Raw genomic sequence first — 19932 nt, forward strand, 5'->3', positions numbered from 1 at the left:
GTACCTGGCAACCATATACAGGTTGTCTTCCCCTGGACATTCCTGCCCATTAAAGTAACAGTGACTTTCAGCCAGCACTGTCACATTGATCTGCACCAGAGCAATGTTGTCTTCAAACATGGATGTCAGAAGGCAGAAAACCTACAGAGGAATTAGCACATCAGTTTAGGAGAGAAATAATGTTCCTCACCACCTCTGCTCCAGTTTCCTTCAGGATGTATGAGTGAGCCAAGCCTTATAAAACCTTTACATCTCAAATCGTATTAGATTTATGAAACCATTAACTGCTAATTGGGGCATTATAAAATACTGAAGGTACTGTATACGTTCTACAACTGATTTTAATGTATTTTGTTTAACACAAGGATAACAAGGATGGAAACAGGAAGTCTGACTCTAACTGGTAAATTCTGCTGACAGAAATGTACTTTTCTATAATGAACAACATAAAGTTATTTATAATTCAGTCACAAAGGAAAGGAGTACTTGCATTGGTTTGGTTTCCTTGCTGGATCGCCCATGATCCTGCCATTGCAATGGTTAATCCAGGGTAATCTACAGGAAAATTACATTTTAAGTGAATTTATATTAATTGCCTCCAACACAAGACCCTGAACCACAAATCTAAAGCTATTGATGTCCTTAGTTCTTTTACATTTGCATTTGTAATAAGCAGCACAAGTCTTGTAATGTCAATGTGTAATAAATTGTGTAGCTGCCAACAGCTCTGCTTTACAAATAAACACAATGAGATCTGATTAACGTAATTTACAGCTGCCTGCCTTATACTCCAGTAGCTGATTTTTGCAAGTGACATGAATTACAGAAGTTGTCAGTTTTGGTAACCACCCACAACTTTGAAATTCTGGCCACTTTAACAATAATAAGGCAACTGAGAAAGATGTGGAAACAAGCCAGGATTGTATAATTTATGCTGCCTTGAAAATCTCTGTTCTTCCTGATAGCAAAACGATTATAGCAGAGGAGTCCAGGCACAGCTGAGGGAATCAGAATTAATACAGGGATACTACAATGTGGGCACTCAAAAAGCTGATCCACACTCAGCAACTGGTGATACCAGCTCTACAGAATTATTGGGTTGCTATTATCCACCTTTGTAAGGAACAATATACAGTATCATTCCTTGCTCACTAGTGCCTCATCTAATATCTACCACAAGCAGAAAACACACCAAAGAAAAAGAGAAAGAACGAATCATACTGCAGAAAAAAAGTGAGGAATCATTCAGCACCGCAGTGCAACAGAAAATCCCAAAACTCAAGCACTTCCTGAACCTCTCCTGGAAGAACTTACACCCAGCACCTCAATGAAGTTGAAAGTGGATTGGTAATTAAATGTTTGTCTGTGGTTACCTTTGAAGTGCATAACTGTGCACAACTCAGAAGTAGCCAAATTAATAAGATAAACACCATCTGAACTTCCAATCCAAAAATAGCTCCCACTTCTGCTACAAAACCTTTTAAGAACAAAGGGAGAAAGAAAAAAATACATTTCACAATTAGTCTGTAAAAAAAATGTACATAAATGAAAATAAAATATGCATTTGAACATCAGCACTCCTCTCCACAGAATCAAACACCTCCTCCTCCGGTACTGATCTGGGATTCTCTAAAGGGTTAGGGAATGAAGGTACCCATATAAGTGCTGAATCATGTAAATGCTGTGTGCATGGATTCACAACCTCGGACACTAATAACACGTTCCCATGATGTTTAGAAATAAAGTAAGTTGCAACTGTTCCTAAACAACACTTATATATCCAGCTAAAAATGTAAAAATCACTTGATGTTTTAATTGTACAGAGTAAAACAAAAGGAAGCCATATACTGTGTATTGCACAGTTTGTTAGCATGTTACCATGAAATGAGAAATTAAAGTATTTTGATGCAAACTTTAAAATTAACATATGTACAGTATACTGCAGATCATTCTCTAGTGAAAAACAAGAGATGGAGAGATTTTGTACTTTCATGTTTACAGTACCTGTTTGCATTTCCTCTTGTGTCAAGAACTGGCATGAAAGGTGCAATTCTCAAAACTGGATTTACAGTCTCCACTTTGTTGTCCTTTTCCAAGCTGTCTTTAATAGAAGTCCCTGTAAAGAAATTAAGCTCATGATGTACTCCTCAGAGCAGTGTTTCTGCAAAGCTGTCATGTTTTGGCAGACCCTAACCCACACTAGATGAGATCCTGTCAACAGACATCAAAGTGTACACAGCAGTATAATCTATTTTTCTTGTTAATATACTTAGCAGGACAAACTGTATGTGAAATGAGACACTACATTTTCAGTAATATGCAGAAACTGTGATCAATGCTGGCTTCTAATCCCTATCAGCTATTTAATTGTTTACCAAGGTGTCTGTATATGAGATTTACCTTTCTGTTTTTCTCTGAACGCCTTATTCTTCAGATATCTTTGTTCAGTTTTCTGTAAATCCACCTTTGTAACTAAACGGTACTTGTGTTCACTGAGGAGACTGAAGACCCAGACCTGACCAAGAAAGAAAATTCTTGAACTACTTTTTCCAATACATAAAAGCTTCATTAGACACTAACAGGTTTTAAATGAATAACTTTGAGATAATTTTAGAAATAATCAGTAATTTGGTTAGAAAAGGATAAGGTATTTTAGTATATGTCTACATAATATATATATAGTTTTATTATTCTAGTTATCTAGTTCACAGCATATAAATTCTTGTTTAGTAAAATGTATTTATGTGGTGGTTGAAAACAAAATACAAGCTTTAAACTAGCTATTTAATTCTGTAATTGAATTAAGCTTGAGTATTACATCACCAGTTTTACAGTAAAAGGAGGGGTAAGATACTAGGAAAATTAAGTAACATTTTTATTTCAATAATTTTAATCCTATTTCTATGGCCTACATGAAAACAACATTTCTTGCTCCTTATTATGAATAAATGCTTCTAAAATGCCAACAATCCTTGAAGAAATTAAAGTTTTTAATGACATATTCCAAGGCCTATTTTACTGCTTCCTTTTAGACTCATAATAAATGGGTTCGGGACTGTATATCTGTGTAAGTGCATTAAAAAAATATATTTTTCAGAATTGCTTCCCCTTGTGTAAGATATACCTGACCATCAGCTGATCCAGTGATAAGCTGTTTATTCATTTCACTTAGGAACACACTGAGCAGAGGGGAACCTAAAAAAATAAAATAAAAAACACCAAAAACATTAACATTACATTTTCAGAAAGTCAATTCTAAATTAGTCATTTTCTGAATGTACCTGATAAAACAGCGGACTGGTGGATTAGCTCCTCATTTGACAGATTCCAAACCTATAAAAAGAAAAATACATTTTAGAACAAAATAAAACTAATCTGGCCAGTGTATGTGTAGAGATTCAAAATATCGGTAAGTATTATTGATCCATCAATCCATTTTCTAACCACATTATCCACTGCAGGGTTGTGAGGGAGTGGGAACTTATCCCAGCAAGCAATGGGCACAGGGCGGAATACACAATGGATGGATCTCCAGTCCATCACAATAAATGTTATTTATATCTCACCTTTTATTTCTCACAGTCTATTCACATCACTAATCTTAAAGCAGATGCAATGCTACATCTTATTGACTTGTCACATCCAGTCTACAGTTAAGTGATATTTTGTACCTTAAATGTTCTGTCTTCAGAGATGGACACAATAATGTCTGCATTCCAGGAGGGGAATACTGCAGCAGTCACTGCAGCCAGGTGACCTTCAAACACTGAGAGAACTTCCTCCTGCTGGAATATGGACAGCAAGTCTAAATTATACAGCACTGGAATCATTCAGTGTCACTTATTGAATTGCATGACCTATACTCAAATGTTTTAGAGAATCAGTACATTTTCATTCTTAATTCTTAATAATGCAGCACTAATTCATCTAATGTTTGTAAATTATATTAAGTAACACTGTGGTGATGCCATCTTAAATTTAAGGCAAGGAGCATGCTATGGAAATACCTCTGTCAGGAATGATGAATCACAATTCTGTGGTTCATTTGGCAGTGGTGGAGAATGTCTTAGCAGGAGAAACAATCAAATGTCCCTGGTATGTGGCATGTGCAGGGAGCAGCACTGTTTTGGCAGTGATAGCATAATGGTGTGGGGCTATTAATGACACCACTGAGAGCCATCTTGGAGTTGTCCGTGGTAATATCACGGAACAGTGTCCTGTTGAGAGCACTGTGAGAACTATGCTCTAATTGTTCTTACAGAAACAAGTACATCCCACAGAAATGCAGATAATGTTCATCATATGACAAGGATCCCTTTTACTTTCTAGTTGAACCTGGGATTAGATTTTTAAAATGCTGTGCAGTGGCCTGCAGCACATGCATTTTAGTCCAAGTGAGCATGCAACAGCCTCTCAAGCAATGCCAAATGTACCATGTGACCCATACAATCCATAATTCTCTTAACTTTCATGTCAACAGCTTGTTTACAAATGAAGAAATGATATCACTCCCAAAACATACTTCATAATAATTCTTTGCATTTATATATTCTTTTTTAATCCCAAAGAATCTCCAAAAACTTTACATGTAGGCAGGAACCCATTTCATCCACCAATATTGTGCAGCTCCCACCTGATACATGGCAGCTATTATATGCCAACAGCCCCACTAAAGAACAGTTCAGGTAAAGAAGTAAGAAATTGCTTCACTATTGGATTTCACACACCTACTCAAAACTCAAACATGTAAAGTGTCGTAGTTATTAAAGATCCTAAGTACTCAGTACTTTGGTCTAAAGATTTATCTAAAGGACAGTATCCCCCTGTCACCATACTGTATCATTGGTTTGAATATGAGTACCAGCCACTGCACCAACACAACTTGCACCAGCAACCTCAATTTTCCTTGGATCCCAGTGCTGACCAGGCCAAGCCTGATGAGATCAGGCTACAAGGTGGAAATGCTGCAGCAAATTCATATCTAAAGATTATCTAGAATCTGGGATTGTATTTTAAAGCATTCCTATATAGAGTATGTGTATGTTCACAAATATCTATGTTTTTAACTAATGTACATTGCTCCACTAGTCCATAGATTGCTGAAGAGAAGATTATCTATACTGTAGGTGAAAAACACATAGACAGTTATTATTATTTAATAATAAATAAAAAATTGATCTAGGTTGACATTGCTTTGAAAATAACACTAACTGCTGTAAGAATGAAAAAGGAGACATATCCGCATAAAATACTTAATTTCATATTAATACTGAAATACTGGGTGCTTTATTAGATAAATATTCTTTATAATTTGTAATATGAGCTAAACTTAAAAGCATGAAATAATTTCCATGTTACTAAGGTTACATGGAACCTTAGAACATCATAGTATGACTGAACTACATTCTGTATGCCTAGGAAAAACTTACCTTAATATTCAATATGTATATTTTTGCACCAGTGCATGCTGCAACCTTTTCATCTCTTGGGCATATAGACAAATGACTGACATTTCCAAGGAGAGTTCCAACTATAGTCCCCATGGCGATCAAACCTGAAAATAAAATCTGATATAATAAAAAAATGTAAAATTATATTTAACTATTAAAATACCATCAGTATAAAGAAAATATACTGATGTACTCATGTCTAACAGATTTATTCAACATTTTAAACATAAATATACAGAAGACCAGAAAATGCAAACAGGAACAATGAATCAGTAATCAATGAATCCTCATAAATATTCAATATGAAGTGAGACACATTGTTAAAATGAAAATAATTACAAAGACAGTTTTGGGTATGGTCTCTCCGAGCATTACCACATGCCTGGCAGTGTAGCACAGCCCTAATCAGCCTGGAGATGTATTAAGAGTTGTGGTATGTTCTGCCACTCTTCCTTGCAGCTGCAGCCAGGTAGTGTTTGTCAGCCATTCTTGGCTGTTTTCTGTTGATGGTATTGGACAGCTGTTCTCATAGATTATCAAACTGGTCTTGATATGACCATGGCATTGCTTTCTCATGGTGGTGTCACTGTAATCTTAGTAGCATGTGGCCTTGCGTTGTCTTTGAGCAAAACTGACACTTCTATATGGTTTCCAGGAACAGAATTACTATTGACTTCACAAATGTATTGCCGCGCAGTAATACACTCTCGGTCTGTGACAAAGGCATTTTTGTGTCACAGATGATCTGTATCTCTCCACCAGTTGGCTTGACTTCAGTTTCATACCTATTAGAAAGTCTCCACACGTTGCCTTCTGTCAGGTCTGTGAATAACCTGTGAATAAGTAACTATCACTGCTGCAACCTTAAGATGTTGTCTGGTCCAAACAAGACAGCAATTTTGTCTCTCGGTTAACAATATTACCATTGATGCCCTCAGAATATGCAGATTAGCTTCATGCAAACAGTGAGATACAGTAATTCTGTGGTTACAGTTTCTTCCAGGAACTTCTCATAATGTAGCCAGTGTAGCCTGAAAACATGCATGCCCTGGGCTTGTGTACAGACCTGTGAGCCTTCCAAGATATAACCTGCCCCTCACAGAGCTAGTTTATTGGTTTTTCTGGACAAGGTTGCTGATTGTTGAATCAAAACAACTGAATCTCCAGGCAACTTTTCTCCCAGACAGGCTGCTTTTAATCATGCTGACATTAACCAGGCAGTGCATAGACGTACTGTATCTTACACTCTTCTTGCAATAACTTAAGTCATGTCTTTTTGAATAGCTATTTATACGGTTTCTTAATTAAACTCATTTTGGTATTTTAATTCAGCTCATTTACCAAACACTGAACATTTGAACCTGTAATCCCTTAGGAACAATACATATCCAACAGTCTGTCAACTTTTTAAAAATGCAGATAACATTTTGTGTTTTCCCAACTAGTTACTAATATAAAACTTAGAGTAGTGCATTTTCATTGTGCAATAATATGGTAGGGGGCAACTAGACATTGCATTCAATGTTGTGACTGACCTAAGCAAACAGTAATGACAGAAGCTTCAGGAAAATGGAGAAATAATTCTCCATTTAGAAAAACAAATTACTCATGAATAATCCTTTTGTCAGCTCCCAGGCAAGAAATGCAAAAACTGGTAAACTAAGATAAATATTTTTAAATAAATCTTAAATAAGATTAAGCAAAAATTCAAGAACACAACTGCTCCATTATGAGTACATTTATTTCATTATACAACAAAAATTAAATAACCATGATTTGTATTTTTATTTTCATATCTTATTAGAAAGACAAGCAATATAAACATAATTTTAGGCACATGCAAACATATCAAGTCTTAATGAAATGCAGGGTTAGTTCTAAATACAGATTGTATCATCTGAATACAAATTGTATTACCTTCTTCTGTTTTCTTGCGGCATCTCTCTACGTCCCACACTATCACATAGTCCTCCGAGGCAGAACAGATTAACAGTGGCTTCTGCCTGTTCCCAAAGGTCACAGCAGATATGGAATGATGATGGCCTTTCAGCTGCAAGGGCTGGAGAGATGGAAGAAACAGTTATTCATAACAAAGTATCTGATTACTATAACTGATCGTAGACTGGCACAGAGACTTCAGAACATGGTCCTGCAGAGCTGCACTGTCTTCTGGTTTTCAATGCAAGTCAGCTCTTAATTAGTTAATTTTACTTAAGTATTAACTTATTCAGGATTACGAAGATCTTTAGCTATGGACTAATGACACCAATATGAGGATCAAAAACAAATAACAGGATTTTCATTTACCTTTACCAGCAAAAAAAAAAGTATTTCTTGTTAATAATAACTGCTGTAATTGTTTAACTAAATGTAGTTTGCAGACCTGCAGAGAAGGGTCAGCGATGCTCTGGATGCACAGTTCATTGCCCCGCAGTGGGAAGGCACAGACGGAGGAGCAGCAGTCGACCTGGATGTGAGACACTGGTGCTTTGCAGGACACAGAGAACCTCTCCTCGAGAACTCCCCGGACACAGTCCTCAGACACGCAGGCACTGTGCAACCCATCCATTTATCTTTCAGTCTAGAAATGCCAACATAAAATAGAGGCAATAAACATAGACACAAAACTAGTATATTAAATCACACTCTTTTTCATCTTTTTCCAGCTGTATTGCACAACTGAATTCATCTGTTCAATACAGGAAATTCCAAAGCAGGCTGTAAAACCACCTTGATAGCACTGTTATACTTGAAAAAAGTCCTTTCGTTGCTGTAAAATACCAGATAAACAAAAAACCACAAGTACTTTACTGATATCAATGTGACCACCTTCTCTATCACATTCTCCATGTGTGTTTATAAACTTAATAGTTTATAAGTTCCTGAGCCTTGCATGGTAAGAGCAACAGCCATAAAAGGGAAATGGGTTAAAATAAAACCTTTTGTACAACCTACAGCACAATGATGTGCCAGTTTCCTGCAATGCATAACCTTACAGAAATGTTATCCTGGGACTCTTGATGGAGACAAGGAGAGGTTGTGAATGACAGGTTATTAAACTGCAAAGTTAAGTAAATGACTATTCCCAAATAACAATGTCTAGTGGTAATTTAATTGAGACATAAACTTCTAAAAGGTACCTGGAAATATTTTAAGCGCATGTTACTGTATCTGCAGGACTAGGGATTAAATACTTAAATTAGTCACAGCAAAGACTAAATTTCACTAACTTCGCATAAACTTATATAATACATCAATCATATTTTTAAATTTTGCTAATTAAGGTGAGATGTAGCTGCTACAGATGAATGAAATATATTTGGATAAGTGGACTAAGGTATTTTGTCTGTCAGTCCTGCAGATTCCTGGAGGAACTTTTAAATGTACTCAGACATATAGCCTGCCGCAGTACCTACATTGGTGCAAGCTATAGTGTTGGTAATGTGGATTCCTGATGTTTGTTAGTAGTCCTCTTTAAAATTCAGTGACAACTTTTCAACGTGCAAATCAATTTACTTGTCAAAAAAATTGAAGTGGTAATGTTTGCAATTAGTTACAGGCCACATCGAAGTCAGTATGGTTTTTTATGTGTTACTGGGAATATAGGGAATGAAGCACAGATATGCAGGACTGCATACTGCACTTTTAATAAATGCAGTCTCACTGCCATCTAGTGTCTATAATAGGAAAGTATTTCTCTTTAACGAACCTTTTAACCACAACTGTTAAAATGTGTACATGTGTAAATGTGTAGACAGGATGATGTACTCTGAGGAAGTATGGAAAACTGGGTTGTTATGAAGCTGAATAGTAAATGAAAGATGTGTACTTTACATAGCTACACAAACATTTTTTATTCATTATAGACCAATGCAATGACATCAATGATTTTTAATGGAGAACAGAACAGAAAAAGGAAAGAGAATTAGAATCTTTATATAGAATGTCACATTTTTAACCATTTAACCATCAAATTTCTTGGCAATACTCAATGTTTACAATTTGTGGGAGAGTATAGAACTATGTACTTCACTACACATGCAATAATCTCTAAATTGAAATACGCTGAATTAATTTGAAATAAGACCAATTGAATTGAATTGGATCAATCAGCTGTGTTTTCCAAGTGCAAATTGAAAGGCATTTCTAAATCCTACAGAAATCTGGTACTTGAGGACTGGCATTCAATACTCTTGCTCTACAGTTCCTGGTCACCATACTGAACTAAGACCATAAGAAAGGTTAAAAACAAGAGGAGGCTATTCAGACCATATAGTCCATTTGGTTGTAATTATCTAACAGATCAGAGTTGAAATCTTATTAGTTGAAAGAAACTACTAGGGTATCTGCTTCAACAACATGGTCTCACAACCCTTGTTTTAATGCTCTTCCATGTCGTTTCCACTGGTGTCCTCGGGTTCATACTTCATTGCTTATCCTGATGAAGTCCAGTTGATTAATTCTGTCTATGCCCTTGACTTGGTTGTTGTTACCTCGATTAAGTTCAGTTCCTAACTTCACTTGATCTCCAACTCGTACAGTATAATCCAACAGTCTGCAAACTTTAAACGGATGTAATTAACAAGTGACGATATTAATAAACATCAGAATGAAAATAAAATACTAAAAAACACCTGTTAAATCCTGTTATAGTTCTTTGATCTTATCTTACAACAGTCTGCGCAGTCCACTTGCCGAAACGTGCGTTTCGCTCTGACTGTGTGGTGCATGGTTGTCAGTATTCATAACTATCTGTGCACGGACAAAATAACACTCGCATCTTTTTAGTTCAGATCTTTTTATTGAGATTTTACAAGAGGAACAATGCAGCAAAATAAGCAACTATTTTTAAAATGAAAACTCACCAGAACTCACTCGGGAATGTTGTTTGTCGTTGTCTTGGCAGCACAAGTTAACGGGACGCCAGCTGGGCCATTCCAAGCACGGCTGCGTCTTCTTTTCAGAAACGCGTTTGTTTATTCACTTCTTTGTCTTATATAAAGCATCCCAAACGAACTATTTCTAACATTTTTTTTCTAAGTGGGTCTTCTATATATGCGTCATACAGTACAACACTTATATATTTTTAAATCAAGTTTATTATGCAACATTAATACATTAATATTACAAGTTTAATGCAAAAAGTAAATTACTATCCATTTGATCACGGATTCTATATTGCACATAAATAAATATCTCAGGGTGTTTAAATTTGACAAATTAAACAAATTCCAAAACAGATCAGTTACAGAAGGAGTAATATAAGGTCTGTACAGTATGTTCATTCTAGAATTCCCCGCCAGAGGCCACCCCCGTATTCAATATTAAAATAAGATTTTTTTTATAGTCGAAATGATTATGGACCTAAAAATGGCCATTAATACAACTGGTACTGTACATTAAATAAAAGCCTAAAGAAAAGTTATTGAGAAAGGCATTGTGGCTCTCTGACGCCAGCCCGAGAAATATTTCCGCCTACTCCAGGAAGATTAAGGACGCTTGGGGAGTGTTAAATATAGACTGAATGCTTCACTTCTGAAGTGTGACTGTGGACAGTTTCCTGCCAAGTTATAATACTACACTGGTGACAGGTTGTCTTGTACACAATTTGAGATGACGACAAAAATATACCGTTAAAAATAACGATTCTATTCATTGACATTTATTTGCTGGATTTTTGGTAACCGAAGTATTGAGAAGCTAAAGTCGATGTGTTCAGAAACGGAGATCATTGCAACATAGCCTAACATTAAGTGGTCCAAATATGACAAAATACAGTTAATTTAAAATATGAGAACTACTAGTCCCAATGTACCCCTTGTTCAGATAAAATGCAGTAACCTCTGCACTACCGTACTAAAAAAGCTGGTAAAATCTAAGTATACGTGATGCATTTTTGAATGGCACAAAGTAGATTCATCACTCCTTGTGTTACATATATCTTCACTAAACTGTTTTCCTAGAACTGCTTAGATAAGATGCCTACTTTCAAAATACTGCAGTTATCTATATTCATAATCTCATTTGTACTGTAAATTTCTACAAACACCGACATAAATGAAAGTCTGCAACATAAATGATCATTTTAAGACAAAAACTCTCACATACTGCCTCTAAGCATAATGTCAACCTCTCATTCAGTAATAATTTCAGGATAATTTTCTAAGCAAATTTCTCTATAGCAAAACGTGTTTCCCGTTTTCTATAGTTCAATTATAAAAGCATGAGAGTGAAAATATTGTAGGGTACAAGTCAGTCGTAGAAGCTGAGTTCTGATTTTATTTCTACAAAGTTTTAGAAACTTTGTACTTGTTGTACCTTTTCTAGAGTTAGAAAGAGTGGGGGCATAAACAATAAAACGTTAGCAAGTAGTGAAACTATCAGCAAATACAGGGTGAATGGAGTTTCTACTTTCCTGGTACATGTTGCCAACAGGTGTTAATCTGTATTTGCTAGGAATCAGCCTTCCTGTGACCTAGTTTCAAGAACAGTCCAGTCACCTCCCCCCTCCACCCTGAGCTGCCACAGTTCAGTCACTACAGTATATTTCTCTGTGTACTAGAGCAAAAATAATACTTAAGATGTTACAGCGTTCTACTATGAAGCAGTCAGAACAACTTTCTAACATTTTGTATCGGCAACCATTCTGCCAGTTTTATTTCCCCCTTATCCATCCTCCCACTCCCAGATCCCATTATTCCTGCTCCCCAGTGGTGGAATGAAATCCGAACTGCTCAGTCCATGACCACCTTTCAGTGCCTGCTCAAGACCCATCTATTAGACAGCACCTGCGACCTCTCAGCTTTTAAATACATGCTTCAGCAACACTTGGACTGTATTGCACTAATGTTTTTCATTCTCATACTGGTAATGTAAATGACAAATGTCACATATTCACTGTAAATATGAAAGTTACCTACTGTATTATTGCTTTGTATCTCTGCTCATCCACTATTGTTTTAGTTCTTAATATTTTAGTTATTTTGCTTTAGTTTTGTGTAGCACTCATGCTGTACTTCCAGTTTAACCATGCAAATCTAGTCATGATTTTTTAAATATTATTAGTTTTATTGTACTTTCACTTACATTTACTGTACACAAATCAAAGTATACTTTTTATGTCAATCTGAATAAGAGCATCTGCTAAGCAAACCACTATAATATGAGCAGTTATCCATACAACATTTTCAAGTATTTATGCCTATATAAGCAAACTGGTTCTCATCTATAGAATTGCTTATAGCAACATGCACAGCAGGGAGAGCATCCACTCAACAGTGAAGAAACAGCTTCTGCGGTCATTGTCGAAAACAGGCTTAAGGGGATTTTATCTGATCTTGTTTGTATCAGTGCTCAGGATAAAACCTTTACTGAGGTTAAGTTAAAACACACAAGCTGTAGCTGTACAGTAGAAGACATGAGGATTGCTCAGCTGTTTCAAAACTGAATTTTTAAGGACCATATTTTGCTGGGTAGGGGCTCTCATATCTATAAAATGTCTCTAATATATATATTCAAAACAACAAATGCAGATGTTATAAGATGTAAGATTCCTTGAACAGTAAATGGCAGTATTTTCTTTAAAAATATATATTTTTTCAAACTGAGAATGCATTGCTCTTTAGAAGTCATTCATTGCTCTTTTAAGTTATATATTGATCTAAAATACAAAATAAATAATTAGTGGACTTTCTGAGACACAGACCGCACACTCACAGCCCACTCAGTATTGATGGAACGGAAGTGTAAACAGACACCAGCTTTATGTTTTTGGAAATTCACATTTCTAATGACCTAACCTGGCCTGTAAACACGGACATTATCTTGAAGAAGGCTCAGCAGCACCTCTATTTCCTGAGGTGCCTCAAGTGATGGGGGATGCCAGTACCTGTGTTGGTGAACTTCTACCGCTGCACCATCGAGAGCCTCCTCACCAACGGGATCACGGTGTGATACGGCAACACCTCTTCTCGAGACAGAAAGGCACTGCAGAGAATGGTGAATGTAGCTCAGAAGATCATCGGCTGTGGTCTCACAGAGATTAAACAGCTCTATGAGGCCCGCTGCTGTGGTAGAATTCTGCCATCACAGAGGACTGTCACCACCCCGGGCATGAGCTCTTCACCCCACTGCCCTCAGGCAAGAGATACAAAAGCATACAGACACTTACCACTAGATTCGTCAATAGCTTCTACCCACAAGCAGTGCAATTGGCAAACACATTTGGCCATGCTCCTTGGACCACAACTACACCATCAACCTCATTGTAATTTTATTTATTGGACACCTGCAGTCATTGTTTACATGTCTGCATTGTTTACATTCAAACTGTTTACTTGTACATTGTCTACTGTTTGTATATTGTCTTGATGCACTGTCTGCACTTTATGTCATACACTTTTTTTTTAACAATCTGTAAGTAAAAATTCCATTGTACCAGTACATGTACCGGTTACATATGGCAATAAAGTTCAAATTAGAAGATAAGTTATTTTATTCTGACAGAGACTTTCCCTATACTTTAGACCATCTTTACACATATCTTATATTTACTGTACATACATATATTTACATCGTTAATATATACGCCATATATATACATCACATATATTTCCTGGACTTATTTCAGGTAAACAAAATTGTTTTGTACTGTGGTAACCAATATTGTGCACGACAAATTTGAAATTAGACTTCTCCTTTGAATAACATATCTGGAATTATCTTATTCTTATGGAATAATTTGTTTTATCTCATTTCCTAAATAACATTTTGACCATGCTCACTTAATGAAAATAAAGATTATAAACATTGAGACTTATAAATTTATAAACTTGACATACAATTTAACACACTTTTTTCACAGAATAAAAAGGTCAGTAGGTCACTGAAAACATTTCCCTACAAATGTTTTTCTGTTCCTAACTATACTTATTAAAATATATAATCAGACTAAATAACTAAATTAGTGTGAAAAAAATATACAGTACATGTTTATTTCTTTTGGCTACACCTGTTGTTTACAAATTCCTCTATTTTTAAATAGCTACATTAGGAAGTCTATACTGTAAAAATAGATACAGTATACCATTTTAGTCATTCAATCTAGTTGTCTCCACAACCACTAAATACATTGACATGGGAAATATTTTGAAGTACGTAACCCCTTTAAATTAAAATGTGTTTCTTGCCAAAACACTATATTAATTTATTCACATCGTGAAATAAATCAGTCGAACACTCCTAAATATATACACTATGAGAGCAATCGACGAACCCGACAAGGTGTGTGTAATTCAGGAAATGACGACAAAGGGCAAGGGGAGGAGTGTGTGTTTTTCCTTGTCTGTATGTGTGTGTGCATGGAGAATCCGAATGTGTGTATATGTGTGAATGTACGTGTGTGACTGTGGAGGTCAGAACAGACTGAGAGATCCCAAGTGCTGACACACTCCTAACTGCACCATCCTCATTAGATTAATCAAATGTTACAGAGTGCGGCGACTGCAACTGCCTAAATCATACAAGGAAAGTACAGCAAGGAAGAAGAACACAGGGAAATAACGACGGAAAGATATAAACGATTCGGAAATTATAATATGAAAAAAGACGAGGTTCAGGCACTAGGTTTTGTTCCACAAAAAGAGATCGTTTACAGTAAACTCCTACCATACTCGGACAAACTAGACAAGGAATCCAATGACATTTTGGCAAAAATCAAAGCTAATTTGGGCCGGGCAGTCCTCCTCAGGGAGTTATGGCCCGGAGTTATGTTTTGGACCAGGAAACTTTCTACGTAAGTAATTTAGTTTAATTTCTCTGTTAGAGGTGTCATTTATGGGGGGAAGTGGGAGCTGCTGCCGGCGACACTGAGCAGGCCTAGTGCTGCCTGGGCTGGAGCAGGCCCAGGAACAAATACCTCGGCAACTGTCAAAAATAACTCTTCACTGCTTGTGTTCTTAGAAATTCGTTTATTTTTTATTTTCATTACGCTTTTAAAAATTTGCGCGAAGCGTCGAGACTGAATAAGATAAAGCCTGCGCGATGAAAAGATCGTTTTTGAAACCTGTGCTTTAGTAAAATTAAATGTCACCGGCTGCGAGATGGAGATTCGCTTAATTACATTTGTTTTGTCTCCGTTTAGAAACTTGGCTCAAGTCATTATGGAATCATATTCCGTTCGTACCAACAATAATTGTGTAATAAATGTGATGTACGTATTCAATTATTTTATCCGTTAGGAGAAGAGATTTTTAAATTAACGTAAGGCATTCTTTTCAGTCGTTCTGAATTCGTGCAATAACGCTGGAATGTAGTGATGACGTTTCAGAAGCCATCAGTTGTTGGTTTTTGAAGTGTTCAACAGTTCAGATCCGCTACATTGGAGTGGCCTATTTTTTAAGTTACTACTTAGGTCGCTTGAAAGCTCTCTTGGGAGTATTTTCAGAGAAGTGTAACGAGGGAACTATTAGCCGTGGTTCGCAAATACTGTACTTAGTTTCATCAGCGGCAAAAAAGAATAGTATAGCTTGGGAATGAGTGTTCTATACTTTTGTTTCCTTATGTGTTGGTGCTATAACATAAAGTTATGAAGTTAAAATTAGGTCACTTTTGTGACGGGGCTTTTTTTATTTTGTAGTTGTAATCGGGGGAATCTTCATTCAGCTTCATTCGTCCTATTTGATTTCTGTCTTAGGATAAATCGGTTATCAGCCCTGGTCCAAGTCACATCACACGGGTGTTTTTGCCAAACTGAGTTTATATGTTGTAATAGTAACAGCTGCTTACATGGTCGACATGTTTGTAAATAAAAAAGCGAGTTCGAATTACATTTTGCATAAGTACAAAATTTAATAAAATGTCCCCGTGACTGGAACAAAAACAGGCCTCTTAAATTACCTGTTGCAGTATGACTCTCTTGTCACAATTTATTTTCTCACAGTGCTTAGTCATGCTCTCTTTACTGCTATGTAAAAAAGACCTGGAGAAGTAGTGCTGTACCAGAAGCAGTCAGAAAGCTCCAGGCTTTTTACACTGTAGTAGGCATTCACTTCCATATATGTACAGGACAGAACAATATGATAAACTAGTCAATAGGTTTTACCTCCTCTGCATTAGCTGGAAAGGTTTACGTTGCTTTAGTTAATTCTCACGTTAATTTTCTGTTCTCACAGAATATTATTCTTTTAAAATGACTCCTTTTTCTTAATGCACAATCTGTTTTAGCTTTTTATTAGTTTTGGTAGGGGCTTTATTACAATTTTTCAACCCCTTTATCTGATGATCCTTTCAGATCATTTCAGATCATCTGGGTGATGCATTTGTTTCTGTGACTCTCTTAAATATGTCTGCTTTTCTAGGTAGGTGTAGAACTTCTAAGGCTCCCATAAACTGTTTGTATCTGGAAGATGCAAAACTGAAACAGACCAGGTTTTTCAACTAAATCCAGTACTGAGTTTTATATTTTTGGTGTTTATTTCTGACATACCTCATTACATATTCACTAGGTCCCACTTTAGCATATCATATTTATTGTCGTCTGTCTATTGAAATTTATTCATCATTATTAACCATAATTTTTATTGAATATCATAGTTGAGATAATTGTTCAGTATACCTCTCTTCTTTTGAAATACGTTTTTTTTAAAAGAAATGTACAAAACACATAGGTATGTGAAGCTGGTAAACTGCAGGACTGTGATGCAAGTTACATGGCCTCTGGGATTAGTAATCAACATTGCCTGCAAACTCTGCTTGAGGGATTGATAAAACTCTCGGTGTCTGTGACGTTCATTCTGAACCACCTCATCACGTGTTCGTCATTAGAAGTTTAGAGTTTGTAACTAGGGAACATAATTAAGCAAAGATACATTTAAAGGCAGGTCAGTTTACAAAAAAATAAACACCAAAAACTATTAATACTTCGTCCGATTAACCTTGTGCACTAGTGCAAAGTAACTGCAGATATTTGGGGTATAAGGACTCAATGGATGCTTTTGTCCAGTCCATTTAGAACAACTGTCGGATATAATTTCTCTTCGATATAGAAATATTTTCATTTATAAAGTATGGGATTTAAAAATGTCAGTGCTACAGCCCTTTGATCACTGTTGTGAATTTTAAAGGAAAGGAACACTTGACAGCATGACAGCTCAAGAATAGAGTTTAAAGCAGGGTGACTTCAAGGGAGAAGAGCGTTTAGTTAGATCTTTTTGGACAAGGGAAGAGAACTCAATGGGATATTTTAAGATCTTCTTTTGAAGTGAGGGACAGTCGGTATTGATGAATGTTGTGCGAGCTTGGAGATCCTGGAGATTGTGCAATATTTTCATTGTACAGGGTCCAGTTTTGAACTAGGACAAAGTTTTAACCTTTTCACTTTGCTAAATTGGAGATTAATCCAAATTAATAAATGTTTTAAACACTGCAAGCACCACTTAACTCTGCTCTAAAGATTGCTTTTCAGTTTCAGCAACTAAGAAACAGGCAGAGTTTTATTATTTATTGAACCTTAATGTTAAGTAGTACAAATAGAGGTAGAATTATTTGCTTGCCTTGTTTGCTGACTTGCAATCGGCACAGAACACTTCTTTCTCATTCACAGTCTCTGACCAGTTTAACAGAGTTCCACGTTCTTTGGAAAATCTCATTCAGGTCTCTCAGCTTTGTTCCACAATTAAATTATGCTAGCTTACTATATTAAGATGGAAAAGTATTGTGGCAGACATTGACCTACTTTACTGATCTTATGACTTATACCACAAAGATAAAGATTCAAGAACATATAAAAACAATCATGTGAAAGCAGTATTTACGTCCCCTCTGAAGCAGTTTCAAGGAGAATTCTTGGTCAGGAACTTGGTCAGTTTATCCCCCATAATCAACAGGGAATTTGATATCAGATCAATGTAATACATATAATCAGATTTATTGAACCATTAACAGATTTTTCCAATATCATGCATGTGTTTGGTAGCTAACATGGAGTACTTCTATTACTGCCTTGCCACTGAAAACTGACAGTGGAAATAAATATATTTAGCATGTCTGAAATGCATTTGTTCAAATAATCCATTTAGTAGTAGTAGAACAAACTTGTGAGAAGAAACTTTAAGTAATGTGTTTTCCAAATGCAAAAATATACCAACTTGCACCTAGCTCAGGATTTAGTGTTGTTCACTTGAAGGCTAAAATGAAACATAAAACCCAGCCCATCACTGTACTGTACATGTTCCCGTGAAATGTTTTTTCACACACCTTTCATCTCTAATTCAGTGCTTAATTTTACACTTTTGCAACTTTTGTTCTAAAATGTACCTTGTGCAATTTCAGGTAGAGAAATAGCGTGCCACAAATGTACTATTTTCAGTGTAACTGCCTGTTTTCTGGGCTTTGGTCGCTTTTCTAAGCACTTTGAGAAGCCACTTTTAAAGGTGCTATATAAAATAAACTTTATTATTATTATTATTATTATTATTATTATTATTATTATTATTTTGTTACTGGGACCCATTGCTTACACTTAGATCACAAGTGCAAATCCTGCCCTGTCAGGACCATTTCTATTTTAATTCACAGAACCTTGCCTGCCATTCAAGACAACAATGATATCAGTTTTCATAGTTTTCATTGAAATTATTTCTTAGGCATTTCTACAACACTTCTGAAGTTTAACAGTTAAGCAAGATTTGAGTGAAGATATTGAAAAATTATTTTTTTTTACAACAAAATAAATCTCACAAAATTCTATAATTCCATAATTTCACTGTTGCTTTTTGCAGTATTAGTTAAAACTCAAAAACAATGCATGAAGGATGGTCACGACAATGATCTTTAACAATTGTGGGTGGCATAATATTCTCTCTTCCTTCTCACGGCAATCTCTCAAGGCAAACACCCACTTTCTGGGAAGCAAAACATCCAATCGTCTCCGCTTGGGGTGAAACAATAACTGATATTAATAACTTGAATTGAAAAACAAGAGCAAACTTTTTTTTGGTAAACGTTTAACAGTAACTGTTGTGCTGTACTGAAGACTGTATAGACGCTTCTAAAGCATGTCACAGTGGAATTTAAATAGCTAGCTTACAAAAGAGTTTTAATATATAAGCCATTATGAAAATTGTACCAAATAGGTCTAGATTCATTATAAGCCACTACTGTAAAAAATGAGCTACTTTCTCGTCAAGAAATCATAATCTATGATGAAACAGTGTTTGTGCGTACCTGCAGTGGACCGGTCCACCATAAACTGCATGTGCTGTTTTTTTTTCCCCACATTATCTGAAAGTGCTGTTTCCTTATATCTTCCAGTACAACTCTCTGCTTATTGACTGCACCCAGAACCATTTATTAGAACTATTTTTAACTGCTGTTCAGGATTGATTTTGTAATTGTTACTTAAACACTTAATTGCATAATTATTAAATTGTTGTGAATTTAAATTATCAAAGCATGTAACTGAGAGTTTAGCTGAAAATGAAAA

At 35.8% G+C, this 19932-nt stretch overlaps 2 protein-coding genes across 6 annotated transcripts in view; one reads left to right on the forward strand and one right to left on the reverse strand.

Annotated features, from left to right (window-relative positions):
- Nucleotides 1-10406, reverse strand: part of wdr27 (WD repeat domain 27) — a 76441-nt gene extending 66035 nt beyond the window's left edge. For 3 of the 4 annotated variants that reach the window (XM_088610037.1, XM_088610036.1, XM_088610035.1), the window contains exons 1-12: nucleotides 10316-10406; nucleotides 7834-8031; nucleotides 7368-7509; nucleotides 5430-5554; nucleotides 3672-3785; nucleotides 3282-3333; nucleotides 3125-3195; nucleotides 2401-2515; nucleotides 2005-2116; nucleotides 1374-1477; nucleotides 491-555; nucleotides 5-141 (exon numbers count right to left, since the gene is read on the reverse strand). In XM_088610037.1, the coding sequence (XP_088466163.1) occupies nucleotides 5-141; nucleotides 491-555; nucleotides 1374-1477; nucleotides 2005-2116; nucleotides 2401-2515; nucleotides 3125-3195; nucleotides 3282-3333; nucleotides 3672-3785; nucleotides 5430-5554; nucleotides 7368-7509; nucleotides 7834-8019 (1223 nt within the window). In that variant the 5' untranslated portion in view covers nucleotides 8020-8031; nucleotides 10316-10406. Of the gene's footprint in view, nucleotides 1-4; nucleotides 142-490; nucleotides 556-1373; nucleotides 1478-2004; nucleotides 2117-2400; nucleotides 2516-3124; nucleotides 3196-3281; nucleotides 3334-3671; nucleotides 3786-5429; nucleotides 5568-7367; nucleotides 7510-7833; nucleotides 8032-10315 lie in introns of those variants that run through there. The other variant, XM_088610038.1, reaches the window with a different exon arrangement.
- A 4370-nt stretch (nucleotides 10407-14776) lies between these two features.
- The window catches only part of psme4a (proteasome activator subunit 4a), a 38522-nt gene continuing 33366 nt past the window's right edge, over nucleotides 14777-19932 (forward strand). For both annotated transcript variants that reach the window (XM_088610814.1, XM_088610815.1), the window contains exon 1: nucleotides 14777-15243. In XM_088610814.1, coding sequence (XP_088466940.1) covers nucleotides 15047-15243 — 197 coding nt within the window. In that variant the 5' untranslated portion in view covers nucleotides 14777-15046. The remainder of the gene's footprint in view (nucleotides 15244-19932) is intronic.

The sequence above is a fragment of the Lepisosteus platostomus genome, chromosome 17 (genome assembly GCF_059453375.1).
Source record: "Lepisosteus platostomus isolate fLepPlt1 chromosome 17, fLepPlt1.hap1, whole genome shotgun sequence".
Taxonomy (NCBI): Eukaryota; Metazoa; Chordata; class Actinopteri; order Semionotiformes; family Lepisosteidae; genus Lepisosteus; species Lepisosteus platostomus.